The sequence below is a fragment of the Varanus komodoensis genome, unplaced genomic scaffold (assembly GCF_004798865.1).
Source record: "Varanus komodoensis strain SLA01 unplaced genomic scaffold, ASM479886v1 scaffold121, whole genome shotgun sequence".
Lineage (NCBI taxonomy): Eukaryota > Metazoa > Chordata > Lepidosauria > Squamata > Varanidae > Varanus > Varanus komodoensis.
In genome coordinates this window covers 214,295-228,924 of record NW_025335353.1, presented here as the reverse complement: position 1 = coordinate 228,924, position 14,630 = coordinate 214,295, and the positions used below count along the sequence as shown (strand labels likewise).

At 47.5% G+C, this 14,630-nt stretch overlaps 1 protein-coding gene across 1 annotated transcript; it reads left to right on the top strand.

The window, feature by feature from the left end:
* Positions 1-10,226: 10,226 nt before the first annotated feature.
* LOC123019377 (vomeronasal type-2 receptor 26-like) lies at positions 10,227-11,087 on the top strand. Its single transcript, XM_044422204.1, has one exon. The coding sequence runs from the start codon at positions 10,227-10,229 to the stop codon at positions 11,085-11,087; it is 861 nt and encodes a 286-aa protein (XP_044278139.1).
* The last annotated feature ends 3,543 nt before the right edge of the window (positions 11,088-14,630 follow it).

Genomic DNA, 14,630 nt, shown 5'->3' with positions numbered 1-14,630 from the left:
CCGGTAGCTAATCTTCCTCCTCATCTTCTGCCTTCACCTTCCCCAGCATGATTGTTTCCTCCAGTGAGTGATGAAGCAATCTGAAACAAAGCAAGGGAAGAATGCACTCCAGCCAAACTATCAGTGGAAGGTGGGTTCCCACGCACTGGGGAGAAACAGCCTTCCCAAGAAAGGGCCTTGGCTTGTTGAAGCCCTACTCCAGATCACAGCCCTGCAGGAGCAATCCCATGCATGTTGGGATCAAAGCAAAAGGGCCAAACACTCCCAGCATGCTCCAGACAGCAGCAGCCTTTTCTCCATCTAAATATGCATCAGATTGCACTGTAGGAGACCGCTTTTGCCTGACTTTGTACACTGGGCCACTTCTCAAGCTAAGTCCTGAGGCAACTTGCAAACATTTCTCATACTGCACCCCAGAGAAGGGAGAAGCAGTCCCACCACCGGTGGATGTCAACCTGAAGTGCAATGCCTTCTCAGGTCGTATGTATGGAGCAGTGGCTATACAGGTCCATGGTGCTTTCCAGGGCAATCGTGCACACCTGTTCTTCAATATCAACTCCAGGCTCTTACGGCACATCTCAGGTAATCAGGTTGGATGGCTGGAGCAGATCCTGCAATTGCTGTTCCTTCCAGGGGACTCTGTGGTAGTTGCATAACAGCACCGTGGAAACCACAATTCTGGGTTCAGACAACATGCTCTGCCACAGTGGTACTGATAAACCCATGTTTCTTATCATGGTCTTTAAAGACTGAACTACCCCTGATGAAATGTATTACCTTGACCAATCATACCTGGGACAATCATACCTGGGCACACTCTGTGCAGTCAAGCTGACATGGCTGCCTGGTAAGCCACAGAGCTGAGAGCGAAGAAACAAAACAGGAGATGACTAATAGCAGGGACCAGACAGCCTGAGCATATCACACCAATGCTGCCCCATTTGCATGGGCTGCCTGCATGCTTCCAAGCCCAGTTCCACTTGCCTGGTTTTGGAATGGAAGCTGCCTTGGTCACCCTGTGGGATGACCTCTCTTGTGCACATGCACCGGGAAAAGCAGCTGGAAAGGCTGCAGTCTCTGGATAGAGTTGATGGGAAAGGGGGGGTCAGACAGTGAAGAGGAAGCAGTTTCGGAATGTCAGCTAAGGACACTGTCAGATCAAAGCCAGGAAATGTCTGCAGACCTAGCAGAGTTGCCCCAGGGGGATGGGGTGACATCCAACCTTCCCTTGAGAGTGGGGAGAGAACCCAGCAAGGGGTGGAGCATGAGGTGGAAACTGAAGAGAGCTCTGATGTGCCAATGGGAAAACAGGAGTCCGGTTTGGGGTCTGGAGAGCTGAGTAGTGTGCACCAAGAGCTGAGTAGTCTGTCAGATGTAGAGATGAGAAGGAGATGGCGGTTGGAAGGAGGCAGCACAGGTGGGAGATTTGGTTCTCAGAACAATAGGAGAGAATGGACAGGCAAGGAAACTTGGGGCCAGGTAATCTGAAAAAGCACCTGTCTTCAAATGATCCAGTCTGATGACTGCAGTCTTCCCCTAAAGTCCTTCTTTGTGTTCCTCCTCCTCATCAAGCAGTTAGGAAAAAGGCAAAGGGGAAAGAGGGCTTTTTCGAGCAGAGCACCCAACTCTGGAATTTAATCCCACTGAGTTTGCTTGCACCCACTTGTCCTTCATTTAGGCACCAACTTAAGACATTCTTGTTCCATTGTTGTTTTGACAGGTGAATCACTACTCAATTTAGTATTATGACTTTTAAGAATTTACACCATTAAATTCTATGATGCAAACCTCAGCACTTTTCTTGGTGAAAACACCCAGGAAAACCCATCTGCAGAGAAAAACCAACAAGAGCACTGCTGGGTAGAGGGATACCCACCAATTACAAGTTGCCGAGTTACTGAATAGATAGAGGGGAAATGCCAGCCTCTGGGCTAAGCAGGTGTTTCTTATTGCTGGGGAAATTTCTTTGTTCTTGGAAAAGGAAGCTTGGCTGGGGAGCTTCTGGCTCTTTCGGGAATTGGGAGAAGGGTACTGAGGCTTCATCAAAGAAGGATACCCACACAGTCCTTTTTCCCTATATCATTTATTTGGATTTCCCAAATTATAAGCTGGGAAGTGTTGGTGGTTGGGGTACGGGGGGATAGCAAATGTGTGATAAGTAGTCAGTCATTGAGGCATATGGCACAGCATGCATTCTAAAGCATTTCTTGAGACAGGTTCATTGGCAGGAGTGGCATCCATGGGTCCTCAAAAAAGTATTTTTCTCCAGCAGCGCACAAGTGCATAGAACAACCCTCAGAGTGGGGAAGTTGCAGATGTGTCCCAAATTGGCGACCTTATACTTATGGAAACCACAATGCTCTATGGGTATCCTTGCTAGGACTCTTGAGATTCCCACTCAGAAAATACCATCCTTGACTTCACCCTTGTAAACATGGGAGGCCAGAGCCACCAGAGGTGCCGCCGTGCATCCAGGCACTAAAGGGAAGGCACATGAAGGCCTCTCCTTCCACTGAAAACTTGGGAGACCCTTCAGAGAAAGCATCAAGACCTTCAGGCTAGATATCAGGAAAAGCTTCCTCAATGTCAGAGCAACACGACAGTGGAACCAGCTGCCTGCAGAGGTGGTGGGATATCCCACACTAGAGACATACAAAAAAGAAACTGGACAAGAATCTGAGTAGGATGCTGTAACTTGGTGTTCTGCAACCACAGGGGGTTGGCCCCTTCCAAATCTACTATTCTATGATTCCATGGTGCATGGGATGTCTTTGCATCCCCCAAAGGGGAAGCCTTGGTTTGGGTTCTCTCACTGTCTGGGGAGCCAGTAAAGCCTCATTCAGCCGGTTCAACTGCTCCAACCAATACTCATCATTCCCATCTGGAGAAGCAAGAAGGAGGCTGTGCCTGGCTGAGCCAGAATGACTCTGCTCTTTGTCCTGATGCTACTGCTGCTCCTCCCAGAGGTGTCCTGTGGGATGCTGAAGGCCAGATGCCCCTGGAGCTGGGACCACCATGAATTCCATCCTCTGAATCACTACAGGCCAGGAGACTATGTCATTGGTGCAGCCATCTCTGCGGCACGTGCCAAGTTTCTTCCGCACACTTTCATGAAGCCGGCCTCTAATGAAAAGTTGGAGTAAGTCGCTGAGCTGGTTCAGGGAATAAGACAAAGCACATACACAGCTAGGTTTGGGGGTTGTTTAGTCACACTAAGCCAGCATTTATCTGCAACAAACCAGCATGAGCAAACCGTGCAGAGCGGCACCCTCAGCAGTGCAGAGGTTGGCATCTGGCTTTGGCTTGGGAACTGTCTCTGTATGTGGCAAGTCATAGAAACACGATGCCCATATGTGTGTGTGTGCGTGTACATGAGGTCTCCCAGGGCAACATCTGAAAAAACATTTTGATTTGTTGTAGATGGCAATGTGACATAACACATCCCCCTTTTACCCAGTTCAGGATCCACCGATTACTGGAAGATCCTCTCCTTCTTGTTTGCGATTCAGGAGATCAACCAGAATCCCAGGCTCCTGCCCAACATCACCCTGGGCTATGACATCTATGATGGCTATAGCAATGCAAGACTGACGACTGATGCGGCCATAGACCTGCTTTCAACCAGTTGGACCCACATCCCAAACTACAAGTGTGGCAGACGACAGCGACTCTTGGCCGTCCTCGAAGCATCTGACTCTGAAAACTCCAGCCAAATATCAAATCTTTTGAGCATCTACAAAATTGGACAGGTAAAATGGGAAAAACATTTGCATTTGCTATCTACCTTTACTTGGCATTTTTGATAGAATAGATCAGAACGCTTAGTGGGTAGAACCTTAGTGGGTAGGCAAAGACAGTCCAGATCAAGGCTGCTGGGGAAGGTCAAAGACAGAAGAAGAAAAGGAAGGCCAAATAAGAGATAGGTGAACTCCATAAAGGGGGCCACTGCCTTGAACTTGGAGGGGCTGATCAGGAGGATGCATATGCCATTTTGAAGGGCTTTCACTCACAGGTTTCCCAGAAGTCAGAGATGACTTAATGGCACATGACAGCAACACACCAGGAGTGGGTTGTAGTGGGTTAAAGCCCCCACCATGCCTCACACAAGCATCCCATTCTAAATCACTAGGCCCACGTTGCCAATTATGAAGGAAATATTCTGACCCAGTGGACAAATCGTGTCATCAGCATCATGGGCACTTTTCTCAAATTCTCTCTGCACGTAGCTCAGAGTGTTAAGGACCACAAGGCAGCAGCACAAAGGGCAAAGCAGGCAAATTCTGGGATCCCACGTGGAGGACTGATTAAGGATTCTAGTTCCTGCTCAGACATGAAGCCAACTGGGTTAGCTTGGCCAGTCACAGACTCTCATACCTACCCACCACACAGGCTTGTTGTTGAGGATATAGGATTGAGAGTAGAAGGTGGAGGATGAGTTGAGCTGCTACAAGGTTGTAAGAAAAAGGCAGAATATAAACTTTTCCATGCCCATCCCTTTGAACTAGTCTTACTGCTGGAAAATTGGAATGATCAGCAGGAACATACCTCAAATGTGGAAACTTAGGAGATGCACCAGAGTTCAAGCTGTTTCAAGCATCTATTTGTACACTTATGAGGGCTAAACATTTGATTTTTTAGGAAGGATGGAAGAAAGGAAGTTGATTTACACAGACACTTACTTGATAAGAAGTATGACCTTGCAAGATGAAGAAATGAAACGTGATTCTGCAATGAATCTATCAGTCTCTTCTTTAATTCCCCAGGTCACTTATGCTTTTGCTTCTCACGTCCTGAGTGATCGAGCCCAGTTCCCTTTTCTCTACCGCATGCTCCCCAGAGAAGGTGTCCAGTACGTGGGGATCGTCAAACTCCTCCTCCATTTCAGATGGACCATGGTTGGGCTCTTTGCTTTAGACACTGATAATGGAAATATGTTCTTGAGAACCTTGACACCTGAGCTCCTCAGAAATGGCATTTGCGTGTCTTTTTCACAAACTTTCTCAGAAATGAAATCAGATTATGTAGTGCTTCGTCAAGCTACAATGGAGAAGTTGGAAAAAATCCATGTTTTTGTTTATTGTACAGAGACTAGTTCATTGTTATATGGAATACATCTTGTGGAACTAGCATTGGAACAGAAGAAACCCATGATAGGGAAAGTCTGGATAACCACGGCAATGTGGGATTTCACCCTTCCATTTTCGTATAGTAATCTATATTCCCAAAACATCTGTGGTTTCTTTTCCTTCATTCTCCAGACAAATACAAGGACCAACTATGAGGATTTTGCACCCCTTTATTTTGCTATGAGGGAATTTGTGAATAAGGCATTTGCTTGTTCCTATGCAAAGCATGTGGTGTCCGTGAAAGGGTGGACAAGATGCATAGAGAAGGAGAACATGGAGGCCCCACCCAGATACGAGGTGCAGAGAATGATCTCTCTGGACAGCTACTTCTCCTACCACACCATCCAGGCTGTTGTGCAGGCTTTGGATGCTGCTCTTTCCTCCAGATTCAAGAAGATGAGGATTAACAATGGACACAGACTAGTTGTGCAAAGCCTTCAATCATGGCAGGTATTTGCTTTTCCATTTCAGACCTTTCTGATGTGCATAAAAAGGAATAGCAACAGTGTAGAAACTACAAGAAACTGAGGCAAGAGATTGCATACTCAGAAGGGTCCCCCTTGCATCTGTCAGATTGTCTTCTCAGCTCTCTCTGTCTGCCTTTTCCTGGACGCAGAGGATGCAGTCCATCTGGCAGCCCTCCACCCCCCGTGCTCAAGGCCACTTGCATGAGGCCTCAGTAGCAGTTTTAGTGGTCTTTGCTCAAGTCTATCCAGCCTGGTGATTAATTTGGCTTGGACAATGTTACCTAGACACAAGAGTTGTTGAAATGGCTTATTGTTGAAATGTAGGTTAGCATGTTGTCTGAAGATGAGTGACATATCAAACTATGGTCAAAAGGTCACAGGGTTTCCTCATGGGTTGGCTCAGCTGGGTCTCCGGTGGTAATCCATGTTTCAGCAATGTCTCACAGTTCAGTGACAATCTACTTTCAACCCCTATTCAGGCTTTGGTTCTGGGTTATCCCATCTTCTGACTTTGCATTGAGTTCTGGATCCCAAACCAGTTGTCCCGGTGGACCCATGAACTGTTTGCTTGCTCATGTTCCAAAATTTTCATTGTCCAGAATGAATTTCTCCCACCTCATGAATCACATTTCACAGTAAAGTTATCATGGACATTCAAAAGACAACCCTTCTGTGCTGAAAACATTGCTTTATTAAGTTGCACAATGTAATGCCTGATCTACAGGCAGGACAGTCAGATTCCCTCCCAGCAATAGGCTACGTGTGACACTAGAGTGCAATCCACTGTGAGCATACAGTTGAAGGAACTCACAGGTGTGTCTGAACAGCCTGACCCCTGGGTGCTACTTAAGGACTGTTGAGACAAGACTCCCAGAATAGGCTGGCCTCGCTTTCCCTACAGCAAGACCTGACCACAGTGTCAGAACATCTTTGCATAATTAGAGAAGAGGCTTCCTCTTGCCAACCTCCCATAGCACACCAAGAACATTCAGGAATGAATTTTGGACCCTTATCCATTGGGGAATACACACCAGCCACTTCATCACATAACCAGCCCTGAGCAAAAAGGGAAAAACTGGGGAATCCAGCATGGCTTCATCTTTCCTCAGTGCTGGCGCTTTCTCTCCCATTCCAGCTCCACCCCTTCCTGAGGAGCCCCCAGTTTCACAATCATTCCATGGATGGAGTGTATTTGGATGAGAAGGGGGACCTGGCAGCTGACTTGGACATTGTCAACTGGGTAAAGTTTCCCAACCGCTCTGTCATCAAAGTGAAAGTTGGGAGCATAGAAAGGCAGGGATGGTCTGGACGCAAATGCACCATTGACCAAGATGCCATTGTGTGGCCCAAATGGCTCAACAAGGTGAAGAAAACCATGCTTTATTTCTTTCCGTGTCCTGTCAAATATGTGTATTTGGGAATGCATGTGCATTGGGATCGTCTGCAATGGCTGAGGTTTACTTAGAGGCAGCATGTGTGAGGAATTCTGTTTGGGAAGTTGACTCCATCAGATTTCTCTGATTTGGCTTCCCAGACTCCAGTGCACTTTCTCTATGCCCCAAATCTAGCTTGCAACAATTGTTTGTGTGCACCTCTGTAAGGAAGCACATCCATGGGAACTCAGGAAGCCAGCCACCTGCTTCTGTGCACGTGACTTGTGCATCTTCATTTCTTCAAATGCTTTCCAAGCATGGAGATGCAGTTCAGCAAGAACCTAGTTGCTGGACCAGCTTCAGTCTTAGAAGTCCACACCTGACCATTCCAATGCTGCCTCTCCTTTCCCCTAGTGAAGTAGCTCTAACACATCTTCCTTGTGGTCCTTGTTTTTGTGCTCAGCCCCTGCCCAAGGCCAGGTGTGTAGACAGCTGCCACCCAGGATTCTTCAAGGTGGTTCAGGAAGGAAAGCCTGTTTGCTGCTATGACTGTGCTCCATGCCCAGAAGGGACCATCTCCACTCAGGAAGGTGGGTGACCGTAGACCCTCCAACCTGCAGAGGAGGGCAATGATCCTCCAAAACACTGGGCATTCTGGAACATCTTGCTAAGCATTGATACACCCTGCTGAGAATCCTACTCACTGCCAATAACTATTCCAATACTCTTGTAGGCAGCAGCACATAACCCAAGCCTCTCTGTGGCATGCTCTGCCTCCCATAATCTCTTGCTCCAACATTGCATCAGCTGCCTTGTTTGCTACTTGCTCACTTCTCTCTAGGAGCATTATGTGCCTTAGATGGTGCCTGTTGGGATGTTTCCCCACTCCCTTCTCTGATTCAGCCCATTGCCTGATTGAAACCTACCTTCCGTATCTCCAGGATACCCTTCCTTCTCCTGCTGTGTGCCTCCTCAACCTCTTGAGTCCCCTGTTCCAGCTTAAGGGGCAGTCTTGCAAGGGGCATCTCCTTACTCCCTCCACTGCTGCTACAAAGCCACCCACAGGTGTCTTTCAGTTCCAACAAGGAGCAGCACCCTGGTTTGTGGGAGGAACATCCAGTTGTGCAAGAGGGTGTATGGGAACTTCTGGGTGATGTGATGGGGTTCTTCTCAGGGATGATGCCAGGTAGGTGGCTCAGTCCAAAAGTGTTTAGGCTGGGGCTGAGAGCATACCATGGATGACTGAAAGGGGAGGCATTGCTAGAGAGGATTCCTAGTGGGGAATGCTCATCTTCAACAGATGCTGCAGGTTTAATGGATCATTGCATCTCGTAAGCACCACAGTACAACCCCACCCATCTTCCCAGGAACTGGAACACAGAGGCCTACCTCCCCTGCCCTTGAGGTTATATATTCCCATCAGGGCTCAAAGCCCTTAGAAGCCGCCTTCTCTATGAATTGGTTGGGCTATCTGTTCATGCCTCCTGAATCCATGGTTCTTGCTTCATTTTCTAGAAGTGAGTGCCATACTTCAAGAATCTTCTCTGTGGTGAATGACCTTGCTTTGCTGGGCCATGGAGAATCTCCCACCATTCAACAGTATAGGATGACCTCAGGCACCGGTGTTATGAGGGAAGGAGCAAAATGAACTCGAACAAAGCGTTAAACAAGCCATGTGTTTTTAGGGTGGTAGTATCCCCAAATCCAGCCACATTAGTACAGGGACTGGGTTCCCCACATCAGAAAGCACACTCCGGGTAGCAGCCCATGATGGGTTTCTACATGATGGGTTTGTACATAGCACGTACTCAACCCTACTCTGCAAAGTTCCTCCCTAGGCCATCTCTACACTTGGACCCTCTCACAATATCCACAACTCATTTGGCAGTACAACTCACAAACAATTTGGAGAATGCATTTGGGCGAGGAGAGGGGCATGTGTCACCAGAAATCTCCTGTGATTTCTTCTCTGCTAGAGATATGTCTTTCTTGTACTATCCATAAATGGATTCACAACTTGGATCTCCCAGAGGAATGTTGGAGGATGGACATTTCCTCCATTCTTGTGGGTGAGGCAATGTGCTTTCTCTCATTACTCAGCAAATTCTGTCCTCCACGCTTCCTCCCAGCAGCTTTAAAACACTTTTATAAGCAGGGCAATTGCATGTCTCAGAGCGCTTCCTCGGGTTTCTTTTCCTTGAAGAATTATTCAAATATTGAATTGGCTTTTCTAAAATGTGAATATGTCATAAATGTAAATCAGAGCATAAGAAGAGATATCTTTGCCCATCTGTCAAAGTGCCCATGTTTGTTAAGGTCTCGATTACCTTTGCTAGCAAATGCCATGCTTTCACTGTGTGCAGGAGGACTTCCCTTCCTCCATACTGCATTATCCACTATGCAGAGCACAGTTGCGGGACCAAGCAGCATAGAACGGTTCCCCTTTGCCCCCAAGTATGATCCAATTATTCATGTTGTAAAATAAATTGCTCACTTCACATGGCTATTTACAAGACAGGGCTTCCATGGCATGCTGGCACTCTTGCTCTGCTCCTTTGCTTCAACTGCCCATATGCCAGCATGCTTGGGAATGTCATGTTTGGACATCATCTCGACAGTCATCTACATGAGATCCTGTAGCTTAAGGACCTGCAACAGCAGGGCATTGGACTCAATAGCTTCCTGGCCCCTTCTAACAAGACTGTTCTATGGTTAATTCTGTGATTCTCCCAATGCGCCAGTTCTGCCACAAAGCACAGTGCTCTAAAGGATAGCTCCATGCAGGAATCTCCCTAGGAGCTGACCTGCCACACATCATTCAGATAGAAAGAGTGTGTGGCCTGCAAAAGAGACTCTGCCAGTGATCTGAGCACCTGGACAAGTGCCCTTCAGCCTGGTTCCCTAGATGAGGTCTCAAATGACAAAATGGCTTTGAAAGGGGAGAACATTCCAGGGGAAAATGTGTAGGCAAAACCTGTAAATGGCCAAGGAAGACATTGGTGACAAGAGATTCCCCACACACAACTTTGGATTCTAGAATCAGTGCTTACTGAATGAAGGTTTTAGGCATGAGAGAGCGAGGAAGCTCAGCAATTGTGACTGGGCCTGGAGGCAAGTGAGCTGCACTCCCAGGGTTACCTGTTCAAAATCCTTGACTCAACATAAAGGGAAGAGGCTGTTAAGGATGGAAGGGAGACTTTCTTTTTCTCTTTCCAGATGGTGACCATTGCACCAAATGTACAGAGGATCAGTATCCAAACATGAACCGAACTCAATGTACACCCAAGGCGATCATCTTCCTGTCCTATGAAGATTTTCTTGGTATCTCCCTGGCTTCCATGGCCCTCATGCTATCCTTATTCACAGGACTTGTGTTAGGAATCTTCGTTAAATTCCGAGAAACCCCTGTAGTCAAAGCCAACAACCGCAACATCTCCTACATTCTCCTCATCTCCCTCCTGCTTTCTTTCTTGTCCCCCTGCCTCTTTTTAGGCTGGCCAAGCAAAATGACCTGCATTCTCCGACAAACAGCTTTCAGTATCATCTATTCAGTTGCCATCTCTTCTCTCCTAGCCAAAACAATCACTGTGGTCTTGGCCTTCCTGGCCACCAAGCCAGGCAACAGGGCAAGAAACTGGTTGGGGAAGACTTTGGCCAATTACATCATCATTGGGTACTCCAGCATCCAAGTTGTCATCTGCTTCATCTGGCTGGGCACTTCCCCTCCCTTCCCTGACTTGGACCTGCACTCCCAACCAGATCAGATCATCCTGCAGTGCAACGAAGGCTCTGTGGCCATGTTCTACACTGCCCTTGGTTACATGGGCTTCTTGGCTGCCATTTGCTTCACAGTGGCTTTCCTTGCCAGGAAGCTGCCTGGGGCCTTCAATGAGGCCAAGCTGATCACCTTCAGCATGCTAGTCTTCTGCAGCATCTGGGTGTCCTTTGTGCCCACCTACCTAAGCACTAAGGGGAAGAACATGGTGGCTGTGCAGGTCTTTTCCATCTTGGCCTCCAGTGCTGGGCTGCTGGGCTGCATTTTCCTTCCCAAGTGCTACATTATTATCCTACGACCTGATCTGAATACAAAGGAACATCTCATGATGAAAACTGAGGTATAAATTTGCTTTATGTGTCACTCTTGCCCCAGGAATCTGCTTTTCTTTTGGTTCTTTCTTCGCTTGGGAAAAGAGGCTTCATTTCATCCTTGCAAAAGGACCACAGAAGACCTTTTAGCATCTTAGGAATCACTGTGGTTGCTCTCTTGCTTTGTACTCTCACATTCAATGGCTGTTATCTTTTACTCTCCCCCATTGTTAGGATTTGCGTTTGGCAAAAGAATCTCTCTTCCAATTTTGAAAACTTGGGACCAGGGGAAAAATAGGGATGCAACACTATTAATTTGCATTTGTTAGCCATGCCAGGCAAACTTGGCAAAAGCGGCATCATTCCTGCTTTACAGCAAGAGACACAGTTCAACTGAGGTTGACAACCACTCCATGAAATGGGAAGAACCATTTTGGGAGGAGAAGTGAAGCAACAGGATTTATTTGGACCAACTCGCTTGCTTGTGTCACATAGTGGAGCTAGTGACAGAGGGGGCAATCCTCGGAAAGTCCACATAAATCCTCATGCTAATGTTTCACCTGCTTTTCAGATAAAGCTAGCTCCAAAACTGCTTTGGCATGATGTTGACAGCCACTGGATCAGCACCTGCACTTCCCTTGCAGTATAAAAATACCTAGCAAGCTCATGCTTTGTCTTAAGGAATTCTGCATCTCTGATTGCAAAAACCAAAATATTAGAACCTGGTGGAATTCTGCAACTCCTTATTTTTTATTTGTTACTCATGCTTATAATGATTTCCCCATGTTTCTGTATTATAAGTGATTTCCCCATTTTTCTGCCAATAAAGAGCTGAGGTTCAAGCTTGCCGTCTTCTTTGTGGATCTGAGCGTTCATTCTTCCATTCAGCTACACTGAGAAGGTAGTCATACTCCAAGTCTGGCTTGTCGGGTCTCCAAGAATTGAGGATCCCTTGGACCAAGCTCCCTCTGTTATGTTCATCCATTTCTGGGTGGTTCTAAAGGTGTGTTAGGAGAAGAGGGAGAACAACTTTCTTCATTTCACTCCTCTGCCCAACATTCTTGATAACCTGTCCCCAATATCCTTTGATTGCTGCCCATCCTGCATCCTCTCACCCCCCCCCACTCCCTCTTCCTAGAAAAAAAGGAAAGATGAGTCCCACACCCATGGCTGAAGAGAAACAAAAAGGGCCCCATGTGAGCAGACAGGCAAGGAGACACCGTTGAGGCTTTAAAGTGAGGATCGGTTCCATACAATATCTGTCACATGGTCCTTCAGCCCACATCGATTATCTCCCCTCCATTTCCAGAGCTGTAGATGCCAACTGGGGCTCTACATTGGGTAGAATTACAGAAAATGCCTTGAGGAGAAAGGATGGTATTCTCAGAAGACATTTGAGTTCTCCAGAAGTCACTAGAGACTGCTCCTTTGTGTTGATCTAGGCTCTTTGGACCATGGCTCCTACAAAGACCTCACTTTAGACTGACCTAGGAGCCAGGGTTATTATTGCACCCAAATCTTCATCTTCAAGGTGGGTTCTTCTGATTCAAGGAAGGGTAGCCCTGAATACTTATAACTCTTCATCTGCCTCTGGCTACCAGCAACCAGATGATCTGCTCTGTATCCTCTCCTGTCCCCATCCTGTCCCCATCCTGCTTGAGGCATCCTGCAGACACCTGGTTTGCCCCCAAGACACTGGAGTGCTGGACTGGGTGGACCAAGGGACAGATCTGGCATGGCTTTGCTTATGTTCTCATGTTCATGTGGAGTCCAGAGCATGTGCAGATCAGGTGAACTTTTCTGATCCCTGGAAGCAACAACACAGGAATTGTCCTCTCTCTGTCCTCCCAACTCTCTCCTCTCCACAAAGTAGCCCTCCCCACCCCATGCCTCCTCTTGCTGTGAGATGATCCAGGGCAGGTGAAGCTGCAGCTCTCCATTCTTCTCAATGTCTCAGATCACTGATTGATGGGTATGAGGACTTACTCTAACCCCACCACTTCTTCCCCTTCAGATTTAGAGTTCTCTATCTTGGATTGCTGTATTTTGCAAGAGATAGAACCAGTTGCTACCCTCCCTTGGATAGACAATGTTTACTAAGCATTTGTCACTATGTCAGGGGGATCTTTGGAAGATCAGAGCAGACTTGGCTCCAGGAATCCCCACTTAACCCCGCTGTCCCTTGCACAAGGAAGAATCCTGTGCAGGCTGGGCAGCATCCAGCAGGGCAATGTGCCCCTGCCATTCTGTGGGGCTCTGCAGATTCCCCCATGCAAGCACTCCCAGCTCTTGTGCACTGGCATTCAGTGCTCCTGGGAGAAACTGGAAATGAGGACCACAGTGGAGGAAAACTAAGGGTGCATGGGCATGGGTGGGTGGAGTCTACAGGGGCTGCTGGAGTTATTTGAGATACCAAAGGAGTTTGGCAGTGCCCACAATTCCCAGAGCTATGATGCCTGGTCACAGGCAAGAGGGCACAACTCAGAAAGGCCATGGCAGACACAGTGGTCCCCATGGCTAAGTCACCATCCTGGCACAAGAGCCTTGAAGAACTAGCTTACACTTGGTGGGAGCTGCCAGTGTCTCCAGCTGGGATGTGTGTCTCAAGAGCATCACTTGGTCATCCTTGTTCCAAGAGCTCAAGGGAAGGGCTGAAGAGCGAAAAGGGGGACGTGCCTGAGGCCTATCAGGGTCACCTATAGCAATCAGCATCTTCCAAGAAATCCTGCCTTTGACAGCCTTGCTCAGACCTTGTACATTCAAGCCTGGAGCTTCTTTGATCAACCCCAGGCTCATACAGCACATCTCAGATAACCAGGTCATATATCCACTTATTGAGGAAGAGCATCCAGCTTCTTGGGATAATTTGGCTGGAGCACATTCTTCCCTTGTCTCATTTTTAACTTCAAAGGAAAATCAAAAGCAGATGTGAATGAAGATCAACAAGGAGATGGATCAATTCCAGAAGAGAAGCCACAGCCTTGAGCTTGTAAGATCTGAGAGGGGCTGTGGAGGATGGGCTATTGAGCTATTCATCTTGCAATGGTCTGGATTTGAAAAAGGAGACTTCTTTCCAATCCTGCAATTATGGGAAGGCACAGCCCTTCTGATGCTGTTGGACTACAACTCCCATCATCCTTTACCATTAGCCAAGCTGATGGGCATTTCAATCCAATAGTATCCGCTGGGATGCATACCCCCAAACATCCTGAAACATTTTCTCAAGCCTCACCCATTGGTACATCGAGCTTGCCCCGAGCAGCTCTCCCAGTCATAGTGCTGTCTGGTATTTCCTAATACAGCATTCATGATAGCATCCTATGCAGCGTTTTGTGGATTTTGTAGCAGCTACCTTACTTGTTTTTCCTCAACACCTGTAGCCGTCTCTTGTCAGAATGGAGCCACATCCGGGATTTCTCGCAGTTCTGCTTTCTTCAGCTCGGAACCTGCCTGGCCTTGAGTCACACGGAATAGCCATGAAGTTGCATTAGGGACACATCTCCTAATTATCTAAAACATAGTGACTGTTTGCATTCTTGTCAAGGCTCGGGAGACTTTGCTTCTTTCTTTTCCCTTCT